General features: G+C 42.1%; 2 protein-coding genes across 5 annotated transcripts in view; both read left to right on the top strand.

Moving 5' to 3' along the window:
• Positions 1–6,204, top strand: part of myo1b (myosin IB) — an 82,165-nt gene extending 75,961 nt beyond the window's left edge. For all 4 annotated transcript variants that reach the window (XM_063213425.1, XM_063213424.1, XM_063213423.1 and 1 more), the window contains 7 exons: positions 701–775; positions 1,019–1,153; positions 1,278–1,384; positions 1,564–1,696; positions 2,001–2,153; positions 2,800–2,930; positions 3,444–6,204. In XM_063213425.1, the coding sequence (XP_063069495.1) occupies positions 701–775; positions 1,019–1,153; positions 1,278–1,384; positions 1,564–1,696; positions 2,001–2,153; positions 2,800–2,930; positions 3,444–3,573 (864 nt within the window). In that variant the 3' untranslated portion in view covers positions 3,574–6,204. The remainder of the gene's footprint in view (positions 1–700; positions 776–1,018; positions 1,154–1,277; positions 1,385–1,563; positions 1,697–2,000; positions 2,154–2,799; positions 2,931–3,443) is intronic.
• A 2,301-nt stretch (positions 6,205–8,505) lies between these two features.
• LOC134460841 (trans-1,2-dihydrobenzene-1,2-diol dehydrogenase-like) lies at positions 8,506–16,305 on the top strand. Its single transcript, XM_063213421.1, has 8 exons — positions 8,506–8,646; positions 10,120–10,231; positions 10,722–10,885; positions 11,155–11,407; positions 11,892–12,016; positions 12,847–12,998; positions 13,634–13,741; positions 15,358–16,305. The coding sequence occupies exons 1-7, from the start codon at positions 8,557–8,559 to the stop codon at positions 13,716–13,718; spliced, it is 981 nt and encodes a 326-aa protein (XP_063069491.1). The 5' UTR covers positions 8,506–8,556; the 3' UTR covers positions 13,719–13,741; positions 15,358–16,305.
• The last annotated feature ends 207 nt before the right edge of the window (positions 16,306–16,512 follow it).

Genomic DNA, 16,512 nt, shown 5'->3' with positions numbered 1-16,512 from the left:
TGATATTTATAAGCCATAAGCCGAGGGTTTTTTGAAGAGATGTGGCCATAGTAGTCTCGGACTATCTGTCACGCTCTGTTAAGCCGTATCAAATCTGCACGTTTAATCCAAGGGCTTCGGATAATCTGACTCTGGATAATCGACAGCTGCTTTCCCCCCCATCCACCCGTCATTTCTCAATGGAGAGGTCAGATGGGATGACCTGGCTGACACAGCAAAGGCTGGCTGAATGTCTGTCTGTCTGTCTGCGTGCCTCCTCTACTCTTGTTTCTGTCTGCCTGTCCTTCTGTCTAGCTGCTATCTTTTCTTAAAAATCTGCTTGTCTCTTGGCTCTAGGATTTGAATTTATGTAGTGAAAGCTGTGTTTGTTTGTCTGGTACATGGTAGCTATTAGAGATTTATAGTGAGACTGGTCTTTTATCTCCTGAAAACCAAAAATAACAAGTTCTATAAGCCTTTTCTGCCGAAGTGGCCACTGAATTGTCAAAGTGCCTTGCACCTTTTTTATGTTCTGTCTGTCTGTATGTCTTATATGAATGTTTTTCACCAATTTTCAGTCTTTTTCCAGGTTAGACGTCTTTGTCACTAACAACCCTGTCTGTCTGTCTTTGTAGTCCTCACCACCTCAGCATGTTCGGGCCACTTGCTGTGAGCGCAAAGAGCACATTAGCACTCACAACTTCTCCTTGTCCTTCTTCAGGTTCGTCGGGAGTACAGGAAATTCTTCCGGGCCCACGCTGGCAGAAAGATCTACGAGTTCACCATCCAGAGGATTGTAAGTGACTCTTGCTAATGGTCTTCCTTGACTCTACTGTTAGTAGGCTGTTGAGTGATGTGTTTATCTTCACGGCTACCATATTATATGATGTTAGAAGATGGCGTGGTGTGTAAGGCATCTACACCAGCTATAAATCTAGATAGCACACATGTTTCTCATGGTGTCCTTGACTGCAACTCAAGAATAGTAATAATATTGATCTACATGGGAGTAGTCATCATATTCTGTTTTGAATTTCAGATTCAGAAATACTTCCTGGGGCTCAAGAAGACCATGCCTTCCATGTCCCCCGTTGACAAAACGTGGCCCGTCAGAAGCTACCAGTTCCTGGATGGAACACACAAGGAGCTCAGAAGAATCTTCCACCTGTGGAGGGTCAGCCCCAAGTTCATGTTTAAAAGTTTTAATGACGCATTGTCCACATTAGTCAGCAATGCCGTGATTGCTCAGTGATGCCTTAAAAGATAATTAACTGCTGATTTGTACTTTATTGCTTCAGTGTAAGAAATATAGGAGCCAATTCACACAGGAGAAAAAGGCCATCTACGAGGAGAAACTTCAGGCCAGCGAGATCTTCAAGGACAAGAAGGCCCTTTATCCAAGCAGGTAAAGAGCCAATGCCAATAATTAACAACAGTAATACATTTACAGTGCCAATTAATAAATCATTTATAGGATCAAACTCCAAGGGCAAATATGGTACAGCCAATATCTTTTATCTCCTCAGATTATAGTATTTTGTACTATCTGTTTGCAATAATATTTGACCTTTTCTCTCCCTCCAGTGTGAGCCAACCATTCAAAGGTGACTACCTGGAGATCAACAAGAACCCCAAGTACCAGAAGCTCAACAGTATGGTGGAGGAGAAGATCCTCCTGGCCGACGTCGTCAATAAGATCAACAGAGCCAATGGCAAGGTCAGTGGCAAAGTCAAACAGCACAGGTTGATTTATCCAATGAAAATAGTTAATTTTTTTAATTGAAAGGAAAATATAGGTCCGCAACACTATTCGATGCTCCCAGACAACGTTTAATGGCATATGCCATTAAACTTTTTCTGGGTGTATTGAACAGTGTTGCGGACCTATATTTTCCTTTCAGTGATCTTTTGTTTGGTCTAGCACCTATGCTTCTGAGGTGTGCTTATTCTCTGACATTTTTAATTTTATTTTAATTAACAACCATTTAAATAAATGTGGTTTGTTATTCCCACTGCTTTAGGGGGCACCCAGGCTTTTCTTGTTGACGAAGAACAACTTTGTCCTGGCGGACCAGAAGACGGGCCAGGTGAAGGCCAGTGTGCCGCTGCCTGATCTCAGTAGCGTGTCCGTCAGCACACAGACCGATGGCTTCTTCGCCCTCAAACTGAAAGAGGTGAGACGGCCGGCCCTGCCGTGGCTCTTAACCAGAGATTCTATGTATAGAGATATGCCAACGTAATAGGTTTCTATGGGTACCTAACATGACCAGGTTCCTGTCTGCCCAAAGGGACGTGTCATAATGCTCCTAGCATTGAATAGAACAGTCCTTAGGTCTGCCTAGGTCTGCCTAAAGGGGGATTTCCCCCCCTCCCCCTTGCAATAATAGAACCCGGAAACAATGGGCCAATGGAACCTCTCTCTCTCTACTCTCTCTGTCTTAACGGTAGGGCACTGGGCTGCTACGCCGGCGGCCCGGGTCCTTTGCCGATCTCTCCCCGTCTCTTTCTCCCCACTCAGTTCTCTCACTGTCCTGTCATAAAATAAAGTCAGAAAGACCAAAAAAAGTGAGCCGAAAATGCTCTACAGCAGTGTAGGAGGGCGACCCTTAGTAAGCCTTTGTTCAGACTGTAACCTGAAGTGACCCAAATTCTATTTTGTTCACCACTATGTGATTTTATGTTATGTAGGAGGCATACAGTGAAACTCCCAGTTCAACTTGGATGGGGTGAGGGCTAGGTGTACATTGAGTTTGTTCCCCTCTGTGAGGAACTGTATTTTTGGCATGGGTGGTAAACGCTGCTGTCCCTCCTATTTGACAGGGCACTACCTCTGCTGCCAAGGGTGACTTCCTGCTCAGTAGCGATCATCTGATCGAGATCATCACCAAACTCCAACGCACGGGAGCAGCAGCAGCGGGCCGAGACCACATCAACGTCGACATCTCAGACGAGTAAGTGACCAGCCAAGGAACGTCACTGGAGATGGATAGATAGATAGATAGATAGATAGATAGATAGATAGATAGATAGATAGATAGATAGATAGATAGATAGATAGATAGATAGATAGATAGATAGATAGTAGAGATGCACCGGATCCAAGATCCGGTTCCGGATCCGGCAGGATAATAGGATTTTTCACAGGATCTGGTTCCAGGATCCAGGATCCGGTAACCCAGGCTTTTCATTCAAAATAGTTTGAGCCAACGTGATAAAAAGGGCCCAGGTGTGTGAGTAGGCTATGTGTTTCAACCCTTTCGTAGGATCCGGTATCCGGTTCCGGATCCGGCAGGATCTTAAGCAGTGGGTCCGGTATCCGGCAGGATCCAAAAAATCAGGATCCGGTGCATCTCTAATAGATAGATATATCTTATAGCCTATATCTTCTAGTGCCAATCCTAAATATCTACAGTACATGTCTGGGTGAACACTAACCTGACGTCACCCTGTGTTTTGTCCTGCAGGTTCCTGGTGCAGTTCAAGCAGGATAAGGTGTGTGTCAAATTCATCCAGAGCGGCCTGAAGAACGGCAGTAGCGCGGCCTGCAAGCGTAAAAACAACCGTCTCTTAGAAGTCTCTGTGCCATCGCCCTAAATATATGAACTCTTTTTTTTTCCAAGAAGGGGGTGCCAAGTTTTGGACAATTTACCATCCAAACCCCACAAAGCCCCACCCTGTAATTGTGCAATTATAATATATTTTTTGTGCTTATATAATGTTGTATCTCCCGCTCAGCGTGATTGGCTCACTGTCATGTTTCGTTGCAGTACCAAGAATAGAGGAAATTGCATGCTTTTTTTGGAATACAATGAGCATGTAGCTACAAAAAAAGAAGAAAAGAAAACAAAAAGAAAAGGAGGTCTTTGTTTTACCTGTTCTATTTTAATAAGGAAGTGGGCTCAACCAAAAAAAAAAAGGAAAGAATGTGCTCCTTGCTTTGTTGCAATCCCATATGAAAGTCTCTGTTTCGCAGCAAAGATTATGGTTGTGGTTATGAAACATGCACATCAGATGGCATCAGCAGCAGCTTACAGTACACACCAGACGTGATGGGGCCGGGTCCAGTCAGTCACGGCAGGCTGGACTCATCCTATCCGGCTAAGCTACAGCAAACCACGCAAGCTGCCGTCTGGCCATCGGTTTGGTGGGCAAGACCTGGCTGCCTGGGTTGACGGACCAGGGCAGTGAGCACTGACACAAAGATTACAAATGGAACGCAATTGCACTTGTTTAAAACTTTTGCAAGGCTCAGACACATGGAGGAATCCAGGTGTTTTTTGGGAAAAAAATTTCTTGGTTGAAAGGTTGATTTGGTGATGCTATTAGCCTACCTATTAAGCATATTGATAGCATATTGGTTCATCATTAATTGATTGATTCACTAACAAAATAGTGATATTTTGTGGGATCCACGTTTTTTTTTTCCTTGTGTAAATAGTCTTGTGTAAATTCTCCTGTCGCCTCAGTGCCGAATGTAAACGCCACCTGTCTAACAGCAGTGTCCAGTCGGCCTTTGTGAGTACCAAGAAGCCAAAGCCCAAATGTTCCCCCTTGCACACACTAACTTACCAGCAGCTGACTACAAGTTTAGGCAAATAAGGGTCTTTGACAGCACACTCAGCGTGTGATCTAAATGTTGTAGTTGTCGTTTTTTTTTTAGTTTTGTTTTTCTATAACAAAGTCCCATTGCACATTGTTAGTACAAAACCCCAATGCATACACACAACACAAGTTTGTGTTTCCTTTTTTCCCCTGTGGAAGTACAGTAGTAGTTTTGCCCATATTTACAGTATATTAGACAGGTAGGGAAACAGCAGAAATGAGAAGAAGGGAAGTCGAGGACCCCAGACCACTTCCCATGTTCTCCTTGATGCTTTATCCAGATGCAGCCCAAACAGTAGTTACAGCAAGCCTCTCTCTCTCTCTCTCTCTCTCTCTCTCTCTCTCTCTCTCTCTCTCTCTCTTTCTCTCTCTCTCTCTCTCTCTCTCTCTCTCTCTCTCTCTCTCTCTCTCTCTCTCTCTCTCTCTCTCTCTCTCTCTCTCTCTCTCTCTCTCTCTCTCTCTCTCTCTCTCTGCCAGGGTGCTTGTTTTCAGAAAGCCCCTTATGGGAAAGGGAAATAGCCTCATTCTCGTCACACACAGTCCTCCTCTCACTAAGGCCCCCCCTCACTGGTCAGCCCCTACAGGAAAGAAAAACATAATGGACAAACAGTGTTGAGCGGAGATTGTTTTAAAAGTGATTTTCTCCCCAATATGGCTGTTTCTTGGGATGCTAGTTGGAAGCGATTACACCTTTTTAAAGCAATATCTTTTTCTCTGAGTCATCAAAGCCAGCTGTAAATACGCTGCCTATAGAGCTTTGGTGTGAATGAAGTGTATCAAGAGTTAATTCTAGAATCCTAAAGTTGTAATACTGCTGTGCTGCGAAACGGTGAATCTGTACATCTCTTGCCATTGGAATGTGAACCGCTTTATTTTTAGCCAACCCATTGAGGCTAATAATAAAAGCAGTGTTTTTTTTTTTCTTGGGGCAGAACCAAAGATTTCCGATGCAGCTAGTTATACACAGACAAATGCAGAGATTGTTCATGCATAGTCATCCTCCATCACTACATATTCATATTTACTGTCTATGTCTCCGCCTTTTTTGAATCAAGGATACTCACACGCATACACATTATACAGTACGTCATGTTCAACAAAACAAAACAAGTGCTTTATGTTGAAGTACATTTAATACGGTATTGGATGTTTTCAATGTCTTTTGTACTATTGGTTTCAAAATATTTGTGACATTGTGCTGAATATTGTGTTGCTCAGCCCTAATCACATTCTTGTGCGTCTGCTAATGTTTCAACATTTTAAAAGAATTTGTATGCTTTGCTATTCCAGAGAGGGAAACAAAACATTTTGATCAAACGATTAGTGAACAGTGGTTTCTCTATTTTCTCAAAACACAACTGAGACTTTTGAGCTAGTAGGAAGCTAGTTCCCTTTTTTCACTCTGTACAGTTTTGAAACTTAATGCAGTTTGCTACCGTTAATCCTCTCTCCTCTGTCTTCGTAGTTTGGGGTAAAAGAGAGAATTGAAAAAGAAATGATGTATGCATTCTTGTTTTGTGCCTAATGTAACCTGTACTCAAGGAGAACATCAACATGTTTCAATACCTACTATGTGTAACAAATTTCATTTAATCTTTTTTTAAATTAAAGTAATAAATGAAAGTTTTTTTGTCTGTATGTTTTATTCAGGTTGGAGTTACTCTTTCATCAAACTTGGTAACCTTTTGAAGTTGCAGCTGCACCGAAGGAGTTTGATAAATTACATTAGATTAGAATTGATTAGATGTACTACTTACTTAATAGATTAGATATACTTAGTATACTACTTCACTCTGGATAACCACTCTGAATACCATAATATGCCATAATAGGGACTATAAATGAAGTGTATTGGCTCAAGTTGAAATTCGGTAACCTTCAAAATACAAGTGTTGTGAAGGAGTTTGATTCGTTCCATTAGATTAGATAAGAATCAAGTAGGCCTGTACTTTAGTACTTTCGTCATCCCTTTATTCCACAATATTCCATAATAATTCCATAATCGAGACTGTAACTGAAAAGTGCATTGTCGACGAGCCAGTCCTCCCTGTTCAGGCCTGTCCTGTCTCCTGTCCAGATGTTTTCCATCACATCTGGAGTTGTCCGGGGTTAAATTCCGCGGCTTGAGGAGGCTGCTGGCGGCCGGCCTCTGGGGAAGAGCCTTTTGACAGATTGTGTGCGTCAGGATAAAAATAGCGCCCAATTACAAGCCAGCCTGTGCCTAGTTCCCACCATCCTCCGTCCTCTAGGCTGGGAAAGCAGGGTGGGGCCTATCATCATGTCCCCAGCTGAGAGAGCCTGCCCACGGGGGGAGTGGTGAGGGTGAAGCGGGCTCAGCCCTGGACATTTAAATTGTTGTACATAGACTAAAACACCCCGCTGAGGAGCATGACACTATGAAACTACAGCTATATAACACTGCTGCTATGTCCCCCACCTTTCCTAGTCTTGTCAGGCCATCAGAAAAAAAATGTCAAAGGGTTATATTATGAAGTGAAAGCCCATTTGGGAAACTCCAACTCCCATTGTCATTGTGACACAACACACAAGTGATCACTGCACACTGCACACAACAAAATTGCATTTATGCCTCACCAGTGCAAGGGGACAGCCCTCAATGGCGTCCCAAGGGAGCAGTGCGGTGGGACAGTACCATGCTCAGGGTACCTCAGTCATAGAGGAGGATGGAGGAGAGCACTGGTTAATGACTTCCCCCACAAACCTGGCAGGTCGGGAGTCGAACCGGCAACCTTTGGGCTACAAGTCTGATGCCCTAAAGGCTTACCCATGACTGCCCTATGTCCCACCCTTTGTCTGGAACCACTGGCCTTTTAATATTTCTGGGATTATATTTGGTCAGGATGTACGTACAGTATATAGCCTAATATAGTATGTGGGCTATGTTGTTTTTAAAACCAGACAATTAATCAGGTTCTGCAATAATTATGAAGATGAAATGGTATTATTACAGATTCCAGCTAATGGAATATTGGCACATTATTGTCATATTGGCATATTAAATACCTGTTGACTGCCTACACCTGAGTCTACCCTTATCTTGGGATCACACATCAAAACAAAATGATTGCGTTCGACAGTGAAGCATGAGGCTACAACTAAAGGGAAAGGACGCTTGTTTTGATATTGAGGAGGGTTCGTGTGTGTGTGTGTGTGTGTGTGTGTGTGTGTGTGTGTGTGTGTGTGTGTGTGTGTGTGTGTGTGTGTGTGTGTGTGTGTGTGTGTGTGTGTGTGTGTGTGTGTGTGTGTGTGTCATTGAGCGCAGCGCCTGCAGCGCCACATTTCATCAGTGCGTCATTTCGTGGCCTTATCAATGTAAAGTGAATGGGAAAGCAGCACAACGCTACTCCCGGAGGCATACAACTTTGTTAATGTTGCGATTTCTTACAAAATTAATTAAATTGTAAGATAGCAAATCAAGTGTTAGGCCAGCATTTGGATCAGGCGTCGAAGGACAGTGCAGCGTGCCATAGTTTATGTGTGTGTTTGGCTCCACCAAGCGGTATAATTCAACATCCACAAATGTATTCTACAACCACCACTCGCAGTCTCCACATATTTGTTTGTTAGATTACTCAAATGTTACTTTCATGTGACAATAATCGGATGAATGTCGTTAATTGCAAGGCAAGTTTGTGGAAATCAAACGTTGACATTGGATTGACCCCACAAATGACAACACATTAAATGTAGTCTGCCTTTTGTATGTCAAACAAGCCCAACAGGCTTCTAGTTTGGTGTATAACTTAGAGCTGCATGATACAAGTGTGTGATAAAAGTGAAATGGTATGTTACCAAATGTTTAATTCACTCTTTGTAATAGAAGTCTAATGGTGGCTAAGGCCTACCGTAAATCCCATAGCTGTGGCGATACAAAAAAAGGATTGTCCTCACTACTTGTACCAAAGGATCTCTGCTTGCACTCTCAAGTACTCACTTCCACGTGCAGCTGGAGATATGGCTACCCGCTGGGGCATCTGCAGCGCAGGGAAGATCAGTCACGACTTCGTGGTGGCACTGAAGACCTTGCCTGCGAGTGAACATCAGGTAGTTTGATGTATACGAATGCATTCATCCAGGACACGGTAGTGAAAAGTTCAGCAGCAACTGGACGTGTTGAGTACATGTTGGTTTGTGTTACACAACGTATCACGAAGCAAACACGGGTACAGACATCGCGCGTAAAACTGTGCGTCAGGTGTTTCCAAGGCACCCCCGTCGTCGTCTTCTGTATTTCGTTATGGTGATATTTTCAACCATGCAGGCTACCTGCCTTGTCAAGCGGGCGGAACCGAATTAATTGTTTCGGAGTTTTATAGGAAATGTTTACGCATGTTATTGCCTGCTATCCGTTCTAGTGGCCATTTAAGAAGTTAAATGCAACTAAACAAGTTTGTAAATAAACAAGTTTGTCACCGTAATATATTTGATAGGCCCTAGGCCTAATGGGCTACAGCTATCGATCCACAAACAGTCACGGGACCCAAACCAATTAAACACAATTGAAATCGAATTAATTTGTTGAAATAATGAGTTGATTATTAATTTTAATTGGGCCACAGCTATGGCTCTGGGCTACAGTTCTCGCATACGGAACCCGATTTTTTAAAATGGATGCATTTAATATCGGCCCATAGCCAGTAGATGTCACTGTTTGGCTGCTTTTATGTCCTTGTGGGTCCATGTTGAACATCACAGCATAGCCCATCAGCAAAGTGAACAATTATCACAGTGTAGCCAGCCTATAGCCTATTTGTGGCAAACCCCACATGATAATGAGTTGTGTGTCTGTAATGTGTAAACGTGTCTATCTAGCTAGATCAAGTCTTCGTGTAAAGTAGGCTACTGTGGGTACTGTTTCTTGAGAATATGGCTGAAACAGGTTTTAATTTGGAAAGAAAAAAAATCAAATGCAAAATAGGCCTATAGAGGCTTTGGCTGTGCAGCAATGTGTTGGGACAACCTCCACATTTAACTTTTTACATAAATAGGCTCTTACTTCTAAACACTGTCAGACACAATTAAAAGTAAATTAGGCCTATATATATACAGTATATATATATATATATATATATATATATATATATATATATATATATACTGCTACCGTCACAACCATAAGATGCCAACACTGTCTTTTATATATATATAATAAAATGACAGTGTTGACATCTTATGGTTGTGACAGTAGCAGTCACCAAACAAATTAACACATTTAAGAGAAAAGGCTAAACTTGCAGAAACTTCACTGATGGTGAAGCATGCAGTAGAGCTCTGTATAGGACAATGCTATCAGTGTTGCAACTGTACACTGTGCCTTACCTTGTCCTTGTTTAAATTGCTCCTAGTAAGTCGCTTTGAACAAAGGCATCTGCTAAATGCTAATATAATGTAATGTTTGAAAAGGGGTCTTCATCAGTAATGTAGATGTGGGGCGTGTTTTTGCCTAACTTTTCGAGAACCCGTGCTATAGAAAGCTGCAGCGGCTACTAATCCACTTCTCATTATATTCATAATAAGGTGGTTGCAGTGGCTGCTCGAGACATCATACAAAGTCAGAACTTTGCCAAAAAACATGGCATCCCACGAGTGTATGGAAGTTATGAAGAGCTGGCCAAAGATCCAGAGATAGGTGAGTAAAAATGGCTGTGCAGTCTTAGAGCCATACGTCAGAAAAGTCAGAAATTAGATGAAAAGTCTTGTGTATATGTATGTAAAATATTATTATTCTTAGTATGGTGCATCAGTCATAATTCCATTGTGTATGGTGGAGTTACTTTACGGACATAGACTTTGGATCCCTCCACAGTCTCTGGCAGATTTGGACCCTTGCTTTTCATTTTTATTAAGTCTTCTAAGGGATGTACTATGAACACAAACCAGGATTTCCTCCTGCACTTCAGACCTATATTGAAGGTGGCCACTTTTACAATAGACCCCACCTTAACTAGGTCCCATGAAAATGCAACTTAAATGTATTGCAAATGTAATATCTAAGATTTCTTTACAAAACGTCATATTTCATGTGAATGGAGGACCGTAAACAGGCCCCAATACATAGGTTCCCCATCCCTGCCCTAATGTAATGTAATGTGATGTCATGTGTGACTGTCTGACTGCAGACGTGGTGTACGTGGGCACTATCCATCCTCACCACCTGAGTGCAGGCCAGCTTTTCATGACGGCTGGCAGGAGTGTACTGATCGAGAAGCCGCTCGCTATGAATGCAGTCGAGGTGGCAGAGCTCATCTCCACCGCACAGAACAGTAATGTCTTTATGATGGAGGTAAGTTGGTCATTTTATGCACTATCCACCATTATTCTTGTTATTTATAACATTTTAGTTTTAATAAGGCATTTAGTTTGAATCAGGTATTGGTGACTAATAAAAAGTAATGCAAGCTTGGTGAACCGGGATCGGTTCCAGCCCGGGTCCTTTGCCTACCCTTCCCCATCTCTTCCTCCCCACTCATTGCCTGTCCCTCTCTTGACTGTCCTCTTAAAATATCGGTATAAAAAGCCAAAAACAAGTAATGTAAGCTTGTGGTTTATCAGGGCATCTGGACGCGCTTCTTCCCTGTGTCAGTGGAGATCCGGCGCCGCCTGGCTGCGGGGGAGGTGGGGGAGGTGCAGATGGTGCATGCCAACCTGGGCGCTCCCCTCAAACATATCCCTCGCCTGGTGGAGAGAGACCTGGGTGGAGGGGCCATTCTGGATCTGGGAGTCTACTGCCTGCAGTTTGTACTCATGGCATTCGACGGGGAGAAGCCAGAGTCTGTGCATGCGGTTGGGAATGATTTCTCTCCAGGTAGTGCATCCCAAAATATATTGCCGATCTGAATGTACTCTGATATAGGGATCCTGGCTCAAGTACTGTAATTGAGCTCAACATTTTCCTTCATCAAGTCATCCTGCAAGTATCCAAGGAAAAAAGGGGAATCACTGCACACTGGTGACTTAGTTTTGCTGCTTTTTTATTTTGGGAACAACCCGTTTCGCTGACTCCTTATTCACAAAATAAAAAAGCAACAAAATTAAGTCCACCTGTGTGCGATGATTCTCCTTTTTTCCTTGGATTACTGATAACTACACTTGGAACCGGCACCTGGAAACTGGCTGTGCATAGGAGTTTCAGGTCTTTGAGCACGGCTTTAAGTATGTCAGCTAATTCAGGAAATCAACTTTAAATGCACAGGCAAATGCCATTCTCTTTTATAACCTATGATGCCTCAACATTGTGATTTGTTTTTATCGATAAACTTTACAATTACTGTGATTGTTTTGCTCTTCAGGAGTTGATGAAAGCATGGTTATTGTTCTGAAGTTTCCTGGCAAGAGGATGGCGGTGTGCACCTGCTCCATCTCCACGATGCTGACTAACGATGCTGTCATCCAGGGGTCAAAGGGCATCATCAAAGTAGGATCACATCTTCTTGTTTTCATTCTACGTAGTCAAGATCTGGGGATCAATAAAGTTACTCTACTCCATTTATTTGAAAATGCCGTATTATATATACAGTACACGCTGTGAGAAGTTAGCTAGAGGCTAACATTGAGTACTGGGGCGTAGAGGCCACTCATTGGCTGCGGGCTGTTTTCCAGAAAAAAAAGAGAGAGCCCCATACCCATATGTTTTTCAGTATTTTGAGTGAGTTTTTTTTCAAGACCCAAGGAAAATTGAGTTTTGTCACCTACCGGATCAGTTCACATACTGTATGAGTAACTGTAACATGTAAACATGTTAAAATATGGGGCTTATTTTTTTTACATTAAGTTGTAGGCCTTTGAAATGACTATTTGAAATGATGTCTCTTGATGTCATTGGCAGTGAGTTAAAGCACTGGTCAGTGACGAGTAACTTTCCACTTCAGACTCAATACTGACAATAGTGACATGTACCGTAAATCAATCTTATTTTTGCTGACATATTACTTGTCACATGCAGTGACTCTATGCCACTTTGCCAGTTTATTGATCCGTCGAAATCCGCTTTTTGAAAGGCTTGCATTCAACGCACTGTAAGTCTGATGACCCTGTCTGTAGAACTGTGACACACACTCCCGAGTTGCATAAATAAGTTTTTAATGTGACAACGTTTCAGCCTGTCGGCCTTCCTCAGGTCACTCTCCTCTTGCTAGTGTTTTCCTGGTTGCCAGCACTAGACCTCCTTTTCTGGTGTGCATTTTGCACCTCCACTCACCTGCCTGTAGAACTGTCACAAAAATTTGGTCTTTCAATCATTTGTAGGTGCCGGACCACATGTGGTGCCCCACAACAGTGGAGGTAAACGGGGAGGTGAGCGAGTACCCCCTCCCTGAGCCTCCAATGCCCCTCAACTTCATCCACAGCGCTGGCCTACGCTATGAGGCTGAGGAGGCGCGCCGCTGCCTGCTTCAAGGTAAAGTGACCTCAAAAGGAAAAAGTTCACCGCACACTTCTTTTGACTTTATGCTCTTCTATTGAGAGCGAACAACGCATTTCGCCTTTGTGCGTCATCAGGTTCGCTCAGCACCTAGAAGCTGTGCATGGATCTTTGAACTTTTGACTATAAAGTAACTAACTATTCTTTCTAAAGTAACTGTAATTAGTCTTTCTAAAGTAACTGTAACTAGTCTTTCTATTTGCAGAGTGCTATTGTAAGAGGGCTATATTGATCTTCTTTTCAGAAAAGGACTTTTGGAAAGAAAACTGTGGTTATTTTAAGGCCCATTGTGTAAGATGTTCATCCCTAGTTCAAATTCATGGTGGTGGTAATATTCATGAATTCAAGGCAGACATAATTTTATTACGAATGTTGCACTCTGGGACTTGCAGAAGTGTAATCATTGGCTCGTTCTCAATGCCCAGTGTTCTTGTCTTAATAGAACAGTGATTGGATTCTCCGCGGAGTTCACCACAGAGTATCCAATCACTAGGCGTTTCACGTCCTAGCAAGGCTAGAACATTGGGCATTGAGAATGGGCCACTGTCATTAAGCTTAGAGAGTTTGTGAAGTGCAGTGTGCAACTCTGTATGTGTTTTGCTGTCTGTCGGGGTTGAAAGAGTGTCCTGTGATGTCATGGTCACACTCCAGAGTCCTGGCTGACATCATGGATGAGGCCAGAAGAGTGATGAAATGACACGACCAACAGATGCAAACAAGGTTAGCAATAGACTCCAGTCAATAGTCTCTCTCTCTCTCTCTCTCTCTCTCTCTCTCTCTCTCTCTCTCTCTCTCTCTCTCTCTCTCTCTCTCTCTCTCATATTGTAGTGTATGTAATATGTATAAGCCTATTGTGTTTTAATTCTGAATCCAAACTGATATGATTGTAGTGATGTTGGATTGTATCATGAATTGTGGTCCTGATTGATGGTATAGATTGGTAGTATAGAACACACAATACACTTTGTGTCCATCTGTCACTTTTAACACGTCAACATTTAACAAATATGGTTCCTCACATCTCCTTGGTAACAGAATGACTAAGCCTACTACAGTTTACTACAATTAACCAGGCCATAAAACAGGCCTAGCTGCTGTCAAATTCCAAAAATGTGGAGCACCAGTAGTTACAAGCAGTGACAAGCTCTCTCTACATTTGTGTCCTGAAAATGAAGTGTAAAGGTTAAAATGTTTAGAGTTTCTAACATGGTTTTCAATAATCATGTGTATGTATTGCAGGTGTGTAATGTACACATTATCCTGTAATTTAAGTTGAGACAACTTAAATTACAGGATAATGTGTACATTACAGATCACCAGAATGTCTTCCCAGAAGAGATTGTGTAAAATGGTTATTAATACAACACTCATTTCGTCACTTCCTCATTCTCATTACAAAAGAAATTGCCTCACGTCAGCTTTCATATTTCCTTGAATCTTAAGTAAACAGTATGCTGACTTTATAGTAAATTGTAGACTATTCTGTAAAGAGGAGATATTGGTATGCATGGACATTGCTTTCATACATGTTATCCGGTAATATTCGTCCGTGGGCTATCAACTCCTTTCTTATTAGAAGATTGATGACAGTCATCCCAAAACACTCTTAAGCAGTTGCTATTTTGCCCACTCTAATACAAATTATGACCCCAGCCATTTTTAAAATTTGCCTATCTAATATAATTATTTTGCTTCAGCTGTTAAAATGTAAAAATTGCACAAAAGTAATCTGTGACTGCCAAAAATGCTCCTTTCAGATCATGTGATTGGAATGGAGAGAGGCATACATCTGAAAATGACAATACATTCCTGGGTCTAACTGAGGTTAAGAACCAATTAACTAATACCTGTTATGTTGCACCCCATATATCCTAAATAAGTTTCTTTCAAACGCTGATGCTGGCAGCTGAACAGCTAAAAAATGTATTAAATGTTGAAATAAAATCAGTGACTCATGATTTGACTCATAATTAATTCACGATGCCTCTCTTCCATGCCTCCAGCATGACTAAGTATCTGTGGTTATTGGCATCAGTAGGCTATGCCAGACATTACTTAACTGCTGAGCTGTTTCTTTTTCTCACAATAAATATGTTCAGGGAAGCATAGATACTTGGGTTAATATAGCCTAAATCTGTTAGCCCGATCCACAGACAGAAAGACCGTTCTCAAGATGCCAAGTGAAAACATCACTAACTAACTCAGGCAGTGACACTTCCTGAAAAAAGAGAGGGGAAAAACGTGTGGTATCTGTGTAAAAAAAAAAACAAGTTTTAATTTGTTTTAATCCATAAGATAGTTGTGTAACACTTTTCAAATGTTTGTGCTGCCTGCAGGCCACTGCTGACTGTGCCTCCAACGCAATCCGGACAAGCAGGAACGACTCATCGCTGGGGTGTGAGCGTTTGGCAACGTTGGCTGCTTCTCACTACGTAGTGTGGAAGCATAACAAGCAGGAGAGAGGAGAGACATGAATGCCTTCCGCTCCAAGACCTATGATCAGTCACTCACATTTGTGTAAATGAGTAATGAATCTATCACAGGACATCAGATCCAGTGCTTGGTGCTTACTCAGACCAAACCCACTTTTGTTTATGTTCTCCTGACTGATTGCACACATTTTTACCCAATGTCATACAATACCGATACAGTGTCAGTCCAAACTCCAAACACTCGTCTCTCTGCTTCTTTAAACATTTTCAAATCGGACCTAGGCCTACTCTTACACAACATTCTTGAAAATCCATAGGCCTAAATATCTCAGAGTTTCTTTTTGGAGACATGAACATGGACTGTACAGTAAAAAAAACCAAAAGGATTATTACAGAGGTTGGTCTATAACTTGAATAAAGTTGATGATTTAAAAGGCAAGACTGTGAAACATTATTTTGACCCCACAATAGAAGACCTTGATACAATAGACCTGTCATGAGCAGCGAGTGATTTCTAACAGAGACGTAAGCAAGGGACTTTGTTACAATAGGCCCATTGTCAAGTGTGAGAGAAAACAGCATGGAACCGCTCAGTGTAGACCCAGGAGAAATCACTCCACAACAATAAATGACTGCATAACCATGATGACTTACTAAAGGAAGGGGCTGGGTTGTGAATGAGGCCCATTTCACATGGCCTTGACCTAGCCATAATTATTCTCAGTAGCAGTTACAGTTCTATAGTACTTATGTTACACTACCACAGATAGGCCTACTTTTAGGCTGAGCTCAGTAACTTCTATAGGCAATTGCTTTTATGACTGGTAGGCCTATACCAAGGAAGGACTTGTTGGCTGCAAGTTGTTAGTGGCAGAATAGTAGAGAAGGGCATACAGACAATCAGATGAGCAGTTTTTATTACTTGACCTAATTCAAGTTAAGTGATTGTGAGTTAATCACATTTCACGGGAAGCAAAGTTGTCAAACTGTCTTGTCACACTCTTTACTCACTCACTCGCTCATGTTTTATGGATGATGTGGGCTGGACTTGTTCGACGT

The sequence above is a fragment of the Engraulis encrasicolus genome, chromosome 13 (assembly GCF_034702125.1).
Source record: "Engraulis encrasicolus isolate BLACKSEA-1 chromosome 13, IST_EnEncr_1.0, whole genome shotgun sequence".
Taxonomy (NCBI): domain Eukaryota; kingdom Metazoa; phylum Chordata; class Actinopteri; order Clupeiformes; family Engraulidae; genus Engraulis; species Engraulis encrasicolus.
The sequence above is the reverse complement of the archived record's forward strand: the minus strand, read 5'-3'. Positions and strand labels throughout refer to the sequence as shown.

Coding starts and splice junctions, on each gene's coding strand:
- LOC134460841 (XM_063213421.1), top strand. CDS start 8,557: ATGGCTACCCGCTGGGGCATCTGCAGCGCAGGGAAGATCAGTCACGAC. Junction 12,017..12,846: donor GGTCAAAGGGCATCATCAAA/GTAGGATCACAT, acceptor AATCATTTGTAG/GTGCCGGACCACATGTGGTG. Junction 12,999..13,633: donor CGCCGCTGCCTGCTTCAAGG/TAAAGTGACCTC, acceptor CTGTCTGTCGGG/GTTGAAAGAGTGTCCTGTGA.